Below are 15,925 nucleotides of genomic sequence, written 5' to 3'. Positions count from 1 at the left end.
TTCCACACGTTATTTGATTTGATTTCACGTTCACTTCAATTTTTTTTAATGTAATCAGTTTAGTATATAACCACACGTGTACAAGTAATACACTTAGTTTATAAATATGTGTTGTAACGATCATATATGTGTAAATAACATCTGTGTTTTACGTTTATTTCAGTTATTACATTTATTTCTATTCGTTTTTAAAAATTATCATCAGAAATCGTCTATATCAAAAAGATCACGTCGTCATACAATATGAATCCATCAATTGTTGTCGCAAAATCAATATTCAGTATTAGACCTTTTAACAAGAAAAGTGTAACGGTTGGATTTTTGGTTAATAAAACGATTTCTGTTATTGTAATACTAGAATGTAATGTTACTAAAAAATTGTTAACCTTCGATTTACTTCAGTGGTGTACACTAATGTGTGATAGCAATTATAGTTCAATAACTAATAATCTACATACTAATTGTAAACGTGTGAAAATAACTGATAACATATATTATTCAGTCAATTTAAATCAGTTAACTATTAAATTGCATGTTAATGATCATTTTATTACCTTATCATATACTGATTTACATCGTTTAAAACAATTACAACAATGTATCGATTCACATATTGTAGAAAAGCAGAAAAAGTTGGTTTCATATCAGTCAACTTTTGATACCGTATATTCATTAATTAGAACAGACATCAATATTCTACCATCATCTTGTCAGCGAAATGATTTTACTAATCAGTATATTCAAAATTTTGACTTTAGCATGTGTTGTATACAGAACGATGATTCTTGTTTTATATATGAAATACTTCAATTCCACAATAATTCACTATCAGATATGATATTATATGATTAATGAAGATTTAAAATAAAATTTGTATTGAACTTTATACCATTATAATTGTTATAATTACTCTAAGAATTGATTTCAATATTATAGTAAAAGAATAAGATTAATTAATTTTATCAATTTTAATAATTTATTTTATTAAATATCATAATTTATAGGTACTACCAATAAAAAATTTTTACAAAATAATATATTTGCATTTTTTTATTTTTTACTGTTTTTCACAATCTTCCGTTTCGGATCCGATGAACATCGATTTAAAATTGTGCGAATTAGTTCATTTATTTTTATAGATATTTCGTTGTCAGCAGGAAAGGTATTGCTAGTGTACAACTTTACACTAGCTTCAGAATGTTTCCATCTATTATAAAAAATCATTATTTAATAATATTCGTAATATGTTTTATTATTTAATCATGTTATAGTTAAATATCAACGATAAAATCCTCAATCTTATTATTTTAATTAGAATTTAATAATTTATTTGTGTTGAATAATAATAGGTAACGGTCAAATTAAAAAAATAATCTGGTGATCAATAAATGATTGTATCGCTGTTGTTTAACTATAGTTCATCATTTAATCATTGGTTTTTTTTATTATGGTTTTTACCTTTCAAGTGACGGAATGTCCTTTATAGCACTAGTTTTATAATGTTGAATGACGTAGTAGTCATCGCATTTTGGCGCTACTGGACACCGAATCGTATACGTGTAATTTCCTTCCGTCAATGTTATTGAGTTAGAAACGTTATCTTCAATATTTCCTTTCGAAATTACACTAGCTAAGGCATCCTTGTACGTCTCTATTGATTCTGTTCGCTGCTATACATTCATATATATTTATATTAAAAATAAATGTGTGGTGTGTGTGTGTGTGTGTGTAATATTTAAAAAAATAATACAATACAAATTATTACCTTTCCAGCCTTAGACATTTTAACTTTTGGTTCAGTATCATTTTTTCTTTTTTTATTCTGCATTTTTACCGGTTTTAAAGAAGATGATAGTGTTGATAGCATACTACTTTCATTCTATTATTTAATAATAATATATTAATATCATACACACACATACATAAACAAATAGGTATAGGTACTTACATCATCATTTGAAGAGCTTTCGCCTGCAGATACATTAGTATAGTACGACATATTATTTTTTATATATATTAAATATACCTTAAATAAAAATGATAATCAGTATAAGTTTAATTTTTAATATAACAGATTGTTTAAAAAACATTTACTTGATCAAATTGTGTTACTTGGTTTGTTATCGACTTGTAGCAAACGGATATATTACGGTATGAAACGACGAAACATAAAATTTATAGACAATGTTGAGATTTAACACTAACTATAATCAATGTCTACTGATCACTTATATACAGATTTGTAAGGTTGTGGTATCATATGGTGTGATCATAGTTTTACCTAATCTATAAAATAACTGTGGTAGCGTTGTAATATGGCGTGATCATAGTTTTACCTATTCTATAAAAAAATTACTGTAGTCAAAGTTTAATAAAGCGTGATCATATTTTTACCTAATCTATAAAAAATATCTGTGATCAAAGTGTAATATGGCATGATCACATATCACACCACTGGATCAGACTATAAATCTGGTTCATAATCATTCAATGTTTTTAGACTTATAGTCATTTACAAAGTGCTCTTGAGTAGGTTATAGTCTATTATCCTCAGTCTTTCAGTACTTGTGTAAGTCGCTGACTTTATTACAACACTATCATCAAGCAAGGTTTTTGATATTAGTTAAGTTTTATTAATAATTAATCTAAATTAAATACAATATTAATTTGAAGAAACAGTTTGATTCTTAATTCATTTTTAATTGATAAACTAAAACCTACTTATTCAACGCAACAACATGGACCGAGGTATTCATCAAACTATGCAGCAAAACAATAAGTAAGATAAAATACAAATATAATTAATTATAAATAAATATGTTTTAATAATTTACAAAATGTCAGTGAAATAAAAAATCAGATGAATAATGAAATATTTAAAATATAAATTAATACATACGTATAATATGAAAATATAAATAAAATGAATAAAATATAAAAAAATAAAATTGGTTGAATTCAAATTCAATATTTAATATATATAATAAAAGTTGTAAAACACGATCAGATTAAAAAATATATGATATAAAATCAAAGTTAAAAATTATTATTTTATTTGAATATTGTTTATATCATTATAGATTAATTAAGCTGCTAGTGAATCGGTTAGTCTTAGTGAACAAATATAAAAGATATGATCGTATTTATTTATATATTTTTTAAAAAATAATAAGTTATGTGTCTATAAAATATTTATATTATTGATTATAAATAAATATGTTTTAATAATTTACTAAATTTCAGTGAAATAAAAATCAAAATAAATTATGAAATATTTAAAATAAAATGAAAACATACGTATTATATGAAATACAAATAAAATGAATAAAATATAAAAAAATAAAATTGGTTGAATTCAAATTCAATATTTAGTATATATATATATATATATATTATATAATAAAAGTTAATAAATATGACTTATTAAAGTATGGCATAGTAAAACACGATCAGATTAAAAAATATATGATATAAAATCAAAATTGAAAATTATTATTTTATTTGAATATTGTTTATATCATTATAGATTAATTAAGCTGCATGGTGAATCTGCTAGTCTTAGTGAATAAATATAAAAAGATATGATTGTTTTTATTTTTTATATATTTTTTAAAAAATAATAAGTTATGTGACTATAAAATATTTATATTATTGATTATAAAAAATATGTTTAATATTTTTCAAAATTTCTTGTGAAATAAAAGTCAGATGAATAATGAAATATTTAATATCAAATAAATTCATATTACGCAAATATAAAAAAATAAATCAATAAAATATATAAAGTACATTCAATATCTAAATTTATATAAAAAAAAAATTATGAAATCAGTATTATTTTTATTAAAATACTAGCTGGCTCCGTGCACTTCGTTGCCCGTTAAAAATGCCAATTCTATATAATATGATTCGAATTGTGATTAATTTGTTATTCAATATTCGGTTTAACGGTGTTTAAAACTTAGACATTTTCATTGACCGTTTTGATTCTCAAAAATCTTGTAAAACCACCACTTTAATATGCGAATTTTGTAAATGCTTTCTTATTGCACACTAAATTTGTGGTACGATTTTACGAATGTACCGTGTAAATTATAAGCATCGATCTATCATTGTTCAGGCTCTACGTTTATTAGTCAGTGAGTTACTCAAGTCATAATATTATAGTCATTCTGATTGCCGTTGCCGTGAGACTCTCTTATGATTATGCGAGCAGTATATTATCATGTAAGCAATCCACACTCGAACTCGAATTCCCGTCAGGCTTCGTAACAGCCCTTATAGACTCTTAAGCGCAAAAATCGTACGTAAACCCGATAATAGCCCGCAAATACGGCAAATCCCCCCCCCCACGGACCAACAAACAAAGTCCGGATGGCGGACGGTCACACTGCGACAACCAGTGGCACCACCGCATTCGAAGCTAGAATAGGAGCACTCGAGATTTACGAATGTACCGTGTAAATTGTAAGCATCGATCTATCATTATTCAGGCTCTACGTTTATTAGTCAGTGAGTTACTCAAGTCAAATATTACAGTCATTCTGCTTGCCGTTGCCGTGAGACTCTCTTATGATTATGCGAGCAGTATATTATCATGTAGGCAATCCACACGTGTTGGATTGCGGACCCCGAGAGATGTGTACGTAAGCTTATAATTTCTAACACTTAAGTTTCAAAGTTATATCATTTTTTTATTTTACTACGGTGGGTAAAATACAATAATGTGCCATCTCGTGGTTTTTATATTGTTGCTTGTTGGTAAAACAATAAAACTTGGTATAACTTGTTATGTTAGTTTATTGCTGTGAATTTGAAATTTACTGTAGACATTGACTTATTTTGCTAATTCTTATTTTTGTTGTTATGGTTTTAACAAAATATAACAACAGGTCTATAATTATTATATTCAATCATAATCAATAGTGACCTTAATATAGTTTTTTATCACTGCAGTGATAGTTGTTGTTGTTTTTTTACATCCAGATTCCGAAGTTTTCTGGTGGATTTTCCTAAAATTGTACTACATAAGCACCTTCTCTGCGACCAATAGGAGCGAATCATCAGTGAAAAATGTTACAAAAATGGGGAAAATAAATAATAATAACAAAAAAAATTGTTACCATGATTATCGAAAATAAAATAGTAATAATAATAATAATAAAATAGTAATAGTAGTCATCAGTATTTTTTATTTTCATTGTATTTTTTTTAATTTTTCTCTGCAATTTTCTTAACTTTTTCTTACACTTAAAACCTTATCCTGGAAATTACGACCCAAACAAAAAAGAATGAGCGAAATCGATCCAGCCGTTCTCAATTTATGAAATGTTATATTTTTGTCTCCATTTTTATATATATAGATTTTTAATTTCTTTTTTACCATGACAACGATTTAAGTTTGTATGTCTATTTGCATGCATTTTTAAAAAAAATTTAAATAAATGATTTATTTTATTTAAATGGTTGCCATTGACTACCAAAAATAATTTAGTTGACTATTTGCTGGATAGATGGCGCTTCTATAATTTCATCACCACCTCGTATTTCTCTAACCCGATAACTTCTCAAATTTTTCGTCCGTAAGAACCTTCACCTGGCAATTACGACCAAACAAAAAAAAAGAATGAGCGAAATCGGTCCAGGCGTTGTTGAGTTATGCGCTTACCAACACATTTTGCGATTCATTTTTATGTATAAGATATTTTAGTAACATAGATAAAAATAATACTATGGTACTATTAATTGATGTTGTTTAATTACAGGCAAAAACCCAAAAATAAATAATTATAATTGATTTTGAATTCGCAACTATCAACGTACAGATTTAATACTTATTTCTGCAGCTATATCACAGACTCACGTAAAATCTGAAATTATTCGTCTGAGGTCGACCTTAATAATATCACCTGATCAGTGTTGCCAGACGTACGGTTTGGATCGTACAAATACGATAATATAGGATGTCGTACGATGTACGATAATTAAATTATAACCGTACACCAAGTACGATAATTTGCTTAATTCTGAAAATCACGTTTTTAACAGTAAAGTTGGCACTTGGCACTTAACAGTAAGGCACTAAATATACGGGTATGCTAAACCGCCATTTGCGACTGGTTTATCAACGATAAAATAAACGCGGCAACTTCGTAGTTCCATAATATTATATGTGATAAATGAGTCGCAAAATGGCGGCTTAGCATACCTGTAGTCTATAGTGCCCTATTAACAGTTGGCCGGGATCACAGATATAATATAGTAATACCTATATAGTATATATATATATAGTATATATCTGTGGCCGGGATCGTTTATGCCGTTTATGGCCATTGGCCGTTTGTTTTATTAAGTTTCAACTTTTGTAGTTCTCTTTTCTGTACTGTAGTCAATCGAAATGTCGGATATAGAAGATACACCCCGATGTAAGTATATTTGTATATTAAAATCATTGTTAATTACTTGTTAACTGATGACATTTTAACACTTAGGCGTGTGATTAATTTTCACCGTATAAGAGAGTGGTCTACACATATGTATATTTTGTTGTTATTATTATAATAAATATTATATAAGTTAGACAGATTGAAATGCTTCAATGTCATCATGTAAACAGGTAATAAATTTATATTTTAAAATGTAAAACTAATCATAGCAATATATTTCAGGGAAATACTACGCCTCAAAAAAAGAGAAGAATTCGAAATGAATTGCCGAAAGAGAAACATAGAAAACAAAAGTACCGAACGGAATGGGAATCTAATAATTTGTACAAAGAGTGGATTAAAACAGTAGCAGATGATTGTTATAGAGCAAGATGCTTAAAGTGTCAAGTGAGCTTTACTGCAGAACTGAGTAGTTAGTGATGTAAAATTAACGAAATGTATTTTCAACTATTTATGTATAAAAAACAATTATCAGTTTATATTAAGTAAAATAATAAAATATATAAGTTCTTACAAAATACTAATAGTTCGCAATTAGTAAACACGGTAATATTGAAAATTAACCTCATCCGTTAAAAATAATTACAATCGATTTTGATTTTAACAAATATTAACATGTCGATTTAATACTTAATTTCTACAGCTATATCGCAGACTTACGTTAAATCTAAAATTAAACGACATTGAGAACGACCTTTCATAATATCACTTGATGGATGAATAAGATTAATGAATATATATATATATATATATATATAAACCAAAGATTGATACTAAAAAAATTTTGAAAAAAAAAACCAGATCAGCTCAAAGTTATAGCCTACTAAGTTATTATTTTTATGTATAAAAAAAGCAATATTATCAGTTCATATAAATAAAAATATATAAATTATATTGACTTATCTTTAATAACAATAGATCGTAATTAGTAACACAGTAATATTTAAAATTAACCTCGATCGTTCAATGGTCAACGCTATTGATTGTAATAAAAATAATAAATAATGACTTAATAAGCATAAATGGTTAATACGTTCTTTTTATTTAGTAATAATATTTATTTATTGTTATTAATGGTAAATTTTATATTATTATTATTTATTTATTTTTATTACAGTAAAATACAACGAAATGTAATATCAAACAAAGAAAACAGTATGAACGTAATTGGAAGCGGACTTATTCAATTAAATCGGTTAAAAAAATGTTCAAAAAACGTTTGTTTTAAAAAACGATTATAATTTCTAGACTTTATCAATTTTTTGACTACGGTTTTGAATGATTGTTTGTAATATTAAAAAAAATGACACACAACAAACTAGTATTAAATTTAAAATTATATCTCGACTGTGTTTATGTACATGTGTTTAACACAGGAATACCGAGATATTTCATTTAAAACAGTGAATGTGTTGGCATATACAATTCAACTTTCGAAATTTATTAAAAAAAAATGTTGATAAAATTAAACAAAGAGGATAGTAATTTTGTAACTAAAGGAAGTGGTTGGAGTTATATTCAATTGATGCATTACAATTAAGAATCAATATGTAAACCCTTTAACCGGATCTTCTTATGTAATTTTACCAGAATGTATAAGGAATAAGAAAGCTGTTATAAATGTAAAAATAATGATAAAAATCAAATGTTTCAAATAGCAATTTAACAAATATAATACTCGTTCAGATAAACTAAATTTAGTAATCAATATTTTAAAATATTCTTGAAAAAAAGTAGATTAAATTTTCATTGATCGATTTTCCGACACCAGTAATCAAATTAAATAATTTGAACGTTTAAATAATGTATCAGTTATGTTTTAGTTTAGATAATAAAAAATGTTGTTTTCCCATTATATATGAATAATGTGGAAGTAAAAACCATTTCGATCTGCTTTTAATGTAATAATGGTTTAACGTCACATTTATTGTTTTATTAATGAGTTTGTAGACTTATTCGTAATCCATAAGACGAAACATAAATCTAAATTAATTATATGAAAAGATGTTTTACAGTTTTTAGTAATATTCCTTTGTAAATTCAAACTATGGGGTATTGATGGGTAAAAAAACATAAAAAAATTTGTGGAAAACATAAAACTTGGAAGACCGGTAATGTTGATAACGGTGATGACGATACTATTATTTTAAAAAATTTTAAAAGATCTCAACGAATACATATAGTAATTTATCTCGATTTCGAATGGTATTTAAAACCTATAATAAACACACAACCAACACCATTCTTTCAAAAACACTAAAACACCTTTAAAAATAACAAAATCATAAACAAAAAACAAAAACCAAACAAATTTAAAACCAAGACATTAAAACTAAGACATTGATAACCACATAAACATAAACTATGAGTTATGCATTTACGTAAAAATAGATCTATGACACATTATACCTAAATATTTAATAAAAAAAATATAAAAATTCCAACAAAATTCATGTTTATAGAAATCGTAATGCAGCAAAACATTTCATAAAGACAATGATAGATAGGTTCAAAAGTGTGTATCTTATAAGATAATAATACCAGTGGACAAATTAAACGTTGATGAAAAGCATAATTTCAAAATGCTAGATTATGTGAATGTGTTCAAATCATTTAAAAACGATAAATTATTTAAAGTAACAGATCATAATCATTTTACAGGAGTTTTAGATCACCTGTTTGTTTAAATTGATTATTTTGAATTAACTAAGTTTCATTTATTATCCAATTTATACTTCATAACTTAGTCTATGACAGTCATTTTATTGTTCGTGAACTTAGTTGTTATGAAAATGATATCCAGTAATACTTAATTCGTCAGAAAAAAATATTATATCATAGTTAAAAAAACTATTCAAATGATAAATTCATATAAAAATTTATTGATACATTTCGGTTTGTCAGAGTCTATTAGTTCACTAGCTGATAATTTATCTGAAGACAAAATAGATTTAGAGAAACATTAAATATTTCTTTGTCGACATTAAATTTAGTTACACGAAAAGGTGTGTTTCCTTATGAATATATTGACCATCCTAATAAATTAAATGAAACTTGTTTACCACCAAAACAGTTTTTTTATAATTCATTAAAGATGAAGATATTAGTGATGAAGATTATGCGCATGCTCATAAGGTTTGGAAAAAATATAATATAAAAACATTAGGAGAATATAGTGACTTATACTTAGCAACAGATGTATGTTTACTTTCTGATGTTTTTGAAAATTTTAGAGATCTTTGTTTACAAACACTTAAACTCGATGCTTCACATTTTATGACCTCTCCAGGATTTGCATTCGATTGTATATTAAAACATACTAATGTTAAATTAGAACGGCTTAAACAGTATGATATTCAAATTTTTCTGGAGAACGGATTACGTGGTGGAATTTGTCATTCAGTTAAAAGACATGTAAAAGCTAACATTCCTAATATTCAAAATATTAATTATGATTCAAACAAACCTGTAACGTGGTTAGCTTACTAGGACTGTGTAAATCTATATGGAAAATCAATGCTATCTGCTTTACCTCATAAAAATTTTGAATGGTTTAACGATTTGACAATAGATATAACACAAATTGAAGATGATGCTGAATATGGTTATATTTTAGAAGTAGATGTTATTTATCGAAAACAATTACATGACAATCATAATGATTTCCCATTTTTACCTGAGAATAAATGTCCTCCCAATTCAAAAGTAAAAAAACTATTAACAACATTAGAATCGAAATTTAATTATGTAGTTCACTATAGAAATTTGAAACAGGCCATCGTTAATGGATTAAACGTGAAAAAAGTTCATAGGATTCTGCGTTTTTCACAATCTCGTTGGATGGCACCATATATAAATTTATGTACAAATATGAGGGTTAAGTCAAGGAATGAGTTTGAACGACAATTCTGGAAACTGTTAGTGAATAGTGTCTATGGAAAATGTAAGAAAACGTATGTCAATGTTTCTAGTATCTAACGAAAAAAAAGCACATCGATTAATGTCGAAAACAACATTTAAAGATCGAACTATATACACAAAAAATGTAATGGCTATTCATATGAATAAGGAAAAAATTAAATTTGATAAGCCTATTTATGTAGGATTTGCAATATTGGATATTTCAAAGTCGATAATGTATGATTTTCATTATAATGTAATGAAAAATATGTATAGAAATAAAATTAACATTGTGTATTCAGATACTGATTCGTTAGTTTACGAAATAAGAACTTCTAACTTTTTCGATGACATAAAACGAAAATTATTTTCTTACTTTGATACTTCAAATTATCCGAAAAATCACTATTGTTCTAGTGATCGTAGAAAAAATCAACCAGGTTATTTTAAAGACGAATTAAAATCTGAAATCTTATTAGAATTTATTACTTTACGTCCTAAACTCTATGCATATAAAACAAATAAAGATGAAGTAAAAAGAGCTAAGGGTGTTAAAAAATATGTTATTAATAATCACATGCAGTTTGACGAATATTTAAATATATTAAATGCATATATCAACAATTCAGCTAGTCAACAATTATGTAAATCTATGAATTTTATACAATCAAAACACCATTTTGTTTATTCTAAACCTATAGATAAAATTGCTCTTAGTGCGAATGACGATAAAAGGATTATTATGCGTGATGGTATTAATACTATTGCATATGGTCACTATCGTTTAAAAAAATAGTTTATTTTATTTTTTTTAATTATGTAAAATTGATATAGTATTCAATAAAAATAATAATATTAATAAAATAAAATATAAGATAAATACAATTTAAAAAAAAACAAAAAACGTTATTTATTCATTATTTTTATTTTTATTACTAAAATGCATGTTTAAACAATTAGCTAAACAGTATAACATTTAATTTTTCAGAATGAACAAACCTAGAATATTCGTTCAAAACCTATAATTCCAAATTAGAAATCGATATTGAAAATCTGAGTGAACTCTATTTTATTTTAGACAAAGTTTTACATCGATTGCCAGATTAGTAGGGATATGGTAGTAAAAAAATTAACGGATTTAATTTAATTATAACATTCGGTAATCAATTAAAAAATAAATTAACATAAAAATGAAATAGATCCAAACATTGTAATAATAAAATGGTTTATACAATTAAAATAATAAATATTGATTGATACATTTCGTTTATTTACTATTTTAAAGTATCGTTTACATCAATCCACGAATTATGACTGTTGTTAAAACCTAACCATTTAACATATAATTCGTTATTATTTTTTTTTATAATACGTTCAATAAGAAATTTGTCGGGAAAAAATGTTTTTTTTTTAATTCTTGTGTATAATATAGCCTAATATTATATTATTTGAACTCTCTTTTAGTTGATAAGTTAACGGATCTGTATTTAAAATTTTAGAAATAGTGAACACTTCTGTTGTCCAATTTGGTGTATAACCTTTACTGAAATTATATTTATACTTAGATATTCTTACTTTGTCATTAATTTTAAATTTAAGTTTATTTGATGTATTAATTTGTAATGTTTTTCTTTTAATTGTAACCGGGTTGATCCGAGCTTCGTGTGGTGAACATTTTATTGTTGAATGTTTGTATTATTATAATTATATACTAATTAAAAATTGAATTTATCCAATTCCATGAACCTGTTAATGTAAAATATTTGTAAATTTTATTTTTTATTGTTCTTATAACGCGTTCAACCATACCAGCCTTTATACTGCTGTATGTTGAATAATGTCTAATATGATACTTATTCATTATACTTTGAAATTCATTATTGTAAAATTCTGTTCCGTTATCTGTTTGTAATATTTTGGTTGATTTTGATTTTTTTTTAATATTTTTATTATACCTTTTGTACACTCCTTTGCTGTTTTATTTTTTAGTGCTTCTACCCACACATACTTGGTAAATGTATCTATAATAATTAAAATGAATTTAAAACCATTATTTTGTCTAGAATGTGGTTGCATGTCTATTAAATCAGCTTGCCAGAGATCATCTTTAAACCGTGTTACTACGCTTCGTCTAGGAAATATTTTTCTCGCTGGTCCATGTAACTCCTCAGCTAAACTGGTTAAGATTGTCATTATACTATAATATTTCTCTGGCGTAATTCTTCTAAAATTGATATAATTTCATTATTGACACCAGTATTATCAACATTTTGTGATGATGTTAGAAGATTTAATCTAGTTACTAGTTCATTCGGATCGTCATAATAAACTAATTGTGTTTGAGGTATTACATCTTATATAAACCAGAACCTCTCTTAACCTTTGGGGTTGCAGTAAAATTAAACATTTTTTCATTCTTTGGATCTGTAGTCATAGAACTGTTTGCTGTTGGACGAAATTCAAATGGATCATTTGGTATAGTTGTATTATTATGAATATTACTACGTTTAGTGTTAGATCTAGATAAATGATCGGTAATTTGTGCTAAACTTAATCGAGGAGTTCTTGAGTTATTAATTTTATCTATTTCTTCGTTTAATTGCTTTTCCTCATTTTTCATTCTATCGTATAGAGCAGGGGTTTTCAACCTGTGCGTCGCGGCTCCCAGGGGCGTCGCCGGTTATTATCAAGGGAGCCGCGTTCGCAATAGAAACTAAAAATAAAATTTCGGCGCACCAATACATATTACATGTTGCATGTGTGAGATAACCGTCGATAACCGTGTTTGCGATATCGAGTAATAGCATATTTCGATTACCATTTACAATTAGGTAGGTACTTAATGATTTGCCTCTAATATAATCTATCAGTTGTAAAACGCACACCGCTGTCGCCTGTCTGTTTTGTATTCAGTGTGTTATATGCGCTACGGCTACGTATATCGACCGATATTTATTACGATCTTTTTTTGTTCTGTGTTATTTGTTGTGTATTTTTTCTGTAATAATAGTAGTTATAACTATGGATAAGTTTTTGAATTCTAGTAGAAAACGTGATAATCCAGAAGTAATTTCAAATATTGAAAAGAAACAAAAAATCAGAAAATATGATGATAGTTATTTGAATTTCGGATTTACTAGCACTGTTGTTGCAAACGTAGAACATCCCCAGTGTGTTGTTTGTTTGAAAGTAATGGCTGTAGAAAGTATGCTTCCAAATAAAATGAAACGCCATTTGGAGACAGTTCATGGAAATTTGGTGAACAAACCACGTGATTATTTCGTATCAAAATTAAAAGCTATGGCTCAACAAAAACATATTTTTACAAAACAAGCTACAATTCCTTCTAAAGCACTACTTTCTTCCTATAAAGTAGCTTGGCGAATAGCAAAGAGTAAAAAACCTCATACTATCCCAGAAAATCTAATTTTACCAGCCGCTATGGATATGGTGTCTATTATGATTGGGGATGCTGCTGCTAAACAACTTCAAAATGTGCCATTATCAGATAATACTATTAGTCGTAGAATACAAGATATGGCTGAAGACATCAATGATCAATTAATTGAAAAACTAATAGGAAATGACTTCGCCATTCAACTGGATGAAGCAACTGACTGCCATAATGATGCCCATCTTATTTGTTATGTAAGGTTCGTAGTAAATGACGTGTTTCATGAAGATTTACTTTTTTGTAAAACTATTGTTGGTGAAACAAAAGCAGCAGATTTATTTAATATATTAGATTCTTTCATAATTGAAAACAACATTTTTTTGGGACAGATGTTTTGGTGTTTGCACCGATGGAGCTCGCTCTATGGCAGGTTGTTATAATGGTTTACAAGCACTCGTTAAAAAAAAAGCCCCTAACGCTGTATGGACGCACTGTATTATTCACAGAGAAGCTCTCGCTTCAAAAATTATTAGTCCAAGTCTTAATGAAGTCTTGCTGTCTGTTATTGAAATAGTTAATTTCATCAAAACTCGACCTATAAAGTCCCGGTGTTTTAAAAAAATGTGTGAAGACATGGGAGCTGAGCATACCTCACTTTTGTATTATTGCAACTCCCGTTGGCTTTCACGAGGAAACGTGTTGAAAAGAGTATTTGAACTTCGAAAAGAACTACATTGTTTTCTTCTTGAACAAAAAAAATATTTTGAAAAATTTGAAAATGAAGTCTTTTTAATAAAATTATCATACTTATGTGATATTTTTGAAAAACTCAATGTATTAAATGTATCTTTACAAGGTAATGAGACCCACATTTTGCAGTTAACTGAAAAAATTACTTCTTTTAAAAGAAAATTAGTCTTGTGGAAGAATAAAATGGATGAAGGTGCTTTAAATGACTGTTTTCCCACATTGTATATGTTCCTTCATGAAAATAATTTAAACTTGATAGAATCTATCAAATTAGTATTCATGGAACACTTATCACAACTTATTGTTCACTTCCAAAATTATTTTCCCGAGGACGATCAACAACGAAATTGGATTAAAGATCCTTTTACTACTGATCTACCGTCAGAATTAACAATTACTGAACAAGAACAACTGATAGACTTGTACTCAGATTCAGTATCAAAATCCAAATTTGTATCATTATCTTTACCAGAATTTTGGATAGCTATGAAGAAGCAATATCCGATCGTAGCCAATAAGGCTATCAGGACTTTAATTCCATTTGCTTCTTCATACTTATGTGAAACGGGTTTTTCGGCCTTAGCAGTTATCAAAAGTAAATACAGAGGAAAACTAAATAACGAAAAGGAAATGAGAATCGCACTATCAAAATTTACCCCACGATTTGATGATTTAATGCAACAAAAACAAGCACAGCCGTCCCATTAAAAATATTAATGTATTAATTTTTTAATTGTATGTAAAAAAATGTTTCCTATTATTAATACCTATTTACATAATCATCATTAAATAATTATATAACCATTATATAATGATATCATCATAATAATATCCTATAATTATATAATTATTACTTAATCGACAGAAAAACTATGTTTTTCTGATCTCTGGCCTATTGCTTATAATGCAGGTGTATTAATACATATTTCCTATAATTTAATAATCTATCCCAATTAAATATAATGTGATCTAATATAGTATAACACCATGCAGGTGCATTGGGTTTACTACATTCCTCCCCTCTAAAATGAAAGTCCCTCGACTTTCCAATAAAAAAGCGGGCAAGTGGGTACCGCTCTGTGTACATTAGGGGGTTGGGTGGACCTCGGACTAGGTAGGTTAAATTTGAATGCAATGATAGGTATCATTGTATACGAAAAACGATTCTGAACGGAGATGATTTGTCAGTCTAGGATATATTATATTTAAAAATTGTCATATATTCTATTTTGAAACAATATTTTATTTTTCAATTAGGTAGGACCAGGGGCGGACGCAGAAAATTTTTTTTTTTTTTGGGGGGGGGGAGTTTGAACAAATTATTTTTTTTTGAAGATTCATTAGTGAGAATAACTACGTTTGAAATTAATCATCCATTCATTTCGGAGGGGTTTGAACCCCCCCCCCCCTCTGCGACCGCCACTAGATAGGACAC

At 27.1% G+C, this 15,925-nt stretch overlaps 2 protein-coding genes across 3 annotated transcripts; one reads left to right on the top strand and one right to left on the bottom strand.

Annotated features, from left to right (window-relative positions):
• Positions 1-1,009: 1,009 nt before the first annotated feature.
• Positions 1,010-2,365, bottom strand: LOC126554718 (uncharacterized). 2 transcript variants are annotated; one of them, XM_050209763.1, is made up of 4 exons: positions 1,949-2,365; positions 1,766-1,879; positions 1,459-1,670; positions 1,010-1,207 (listed from the first exon to the last, which is right to left on the bottom strand). In XM_050209763.1, the coding sequence occupies exons 1-4, from the start codon at positions 1,997-1,999 to the stop codon at positions 1,051-1,053; spliced, it is 534 nt and encodes a 177-aa protein (XP_050065720.1). In that variant the 5' UTR covers positions 2,000-2,365; the 3' UTR covers positions 1,010-1,050. The 2 variants fall into 2 exon arrangements, with proteins under 2 accessions (XP_050065720.1, XP_050065721.1); XM_050209764.1 differs by having other exon boundaries at positions 1,459-1,667.
• Positions 2,366-13,367: 11,002 nt separating this feature from the next.
• Positions 13,368-15,198, top strand: LOC126554717 (SCAN domain-containing protein 3-like). The gene is made up of 2 exons (XM_050209761.1): positions 13,368-13,994; positions 14,620-15,198. Exons 1-2 carry the CDS (start codon positions 13,368-13,370, stop codon positions 15,196-15,198), a joined length of 1,206 nt encoding a protein of 401 aa, XP_050065718.1.
• The last annotated feature ends 727 nt before the right edge of the window (positions 15,199-15,925 follow it).

Source organism: Aphis gossypii, unplaced genomic scaffold (genome assembly GCF_020184175.1).
Source record: "Aphis gossypii isolate Hap1 unplaced genomic scaffold, ASM2018417v2 Contig00584, whole genome shotgun sequence".
NCBI lineage: Eukaryota > Metazoa > Arthropoda > Insecta > Hemiptera > Aphididae > Aphis > Aphis gossypii.
The sequence above is the reverse complement of the archived record's forward strand: the minus strand, read 5'-3'. Positions and strand labels throughout refer to the sequence as shown.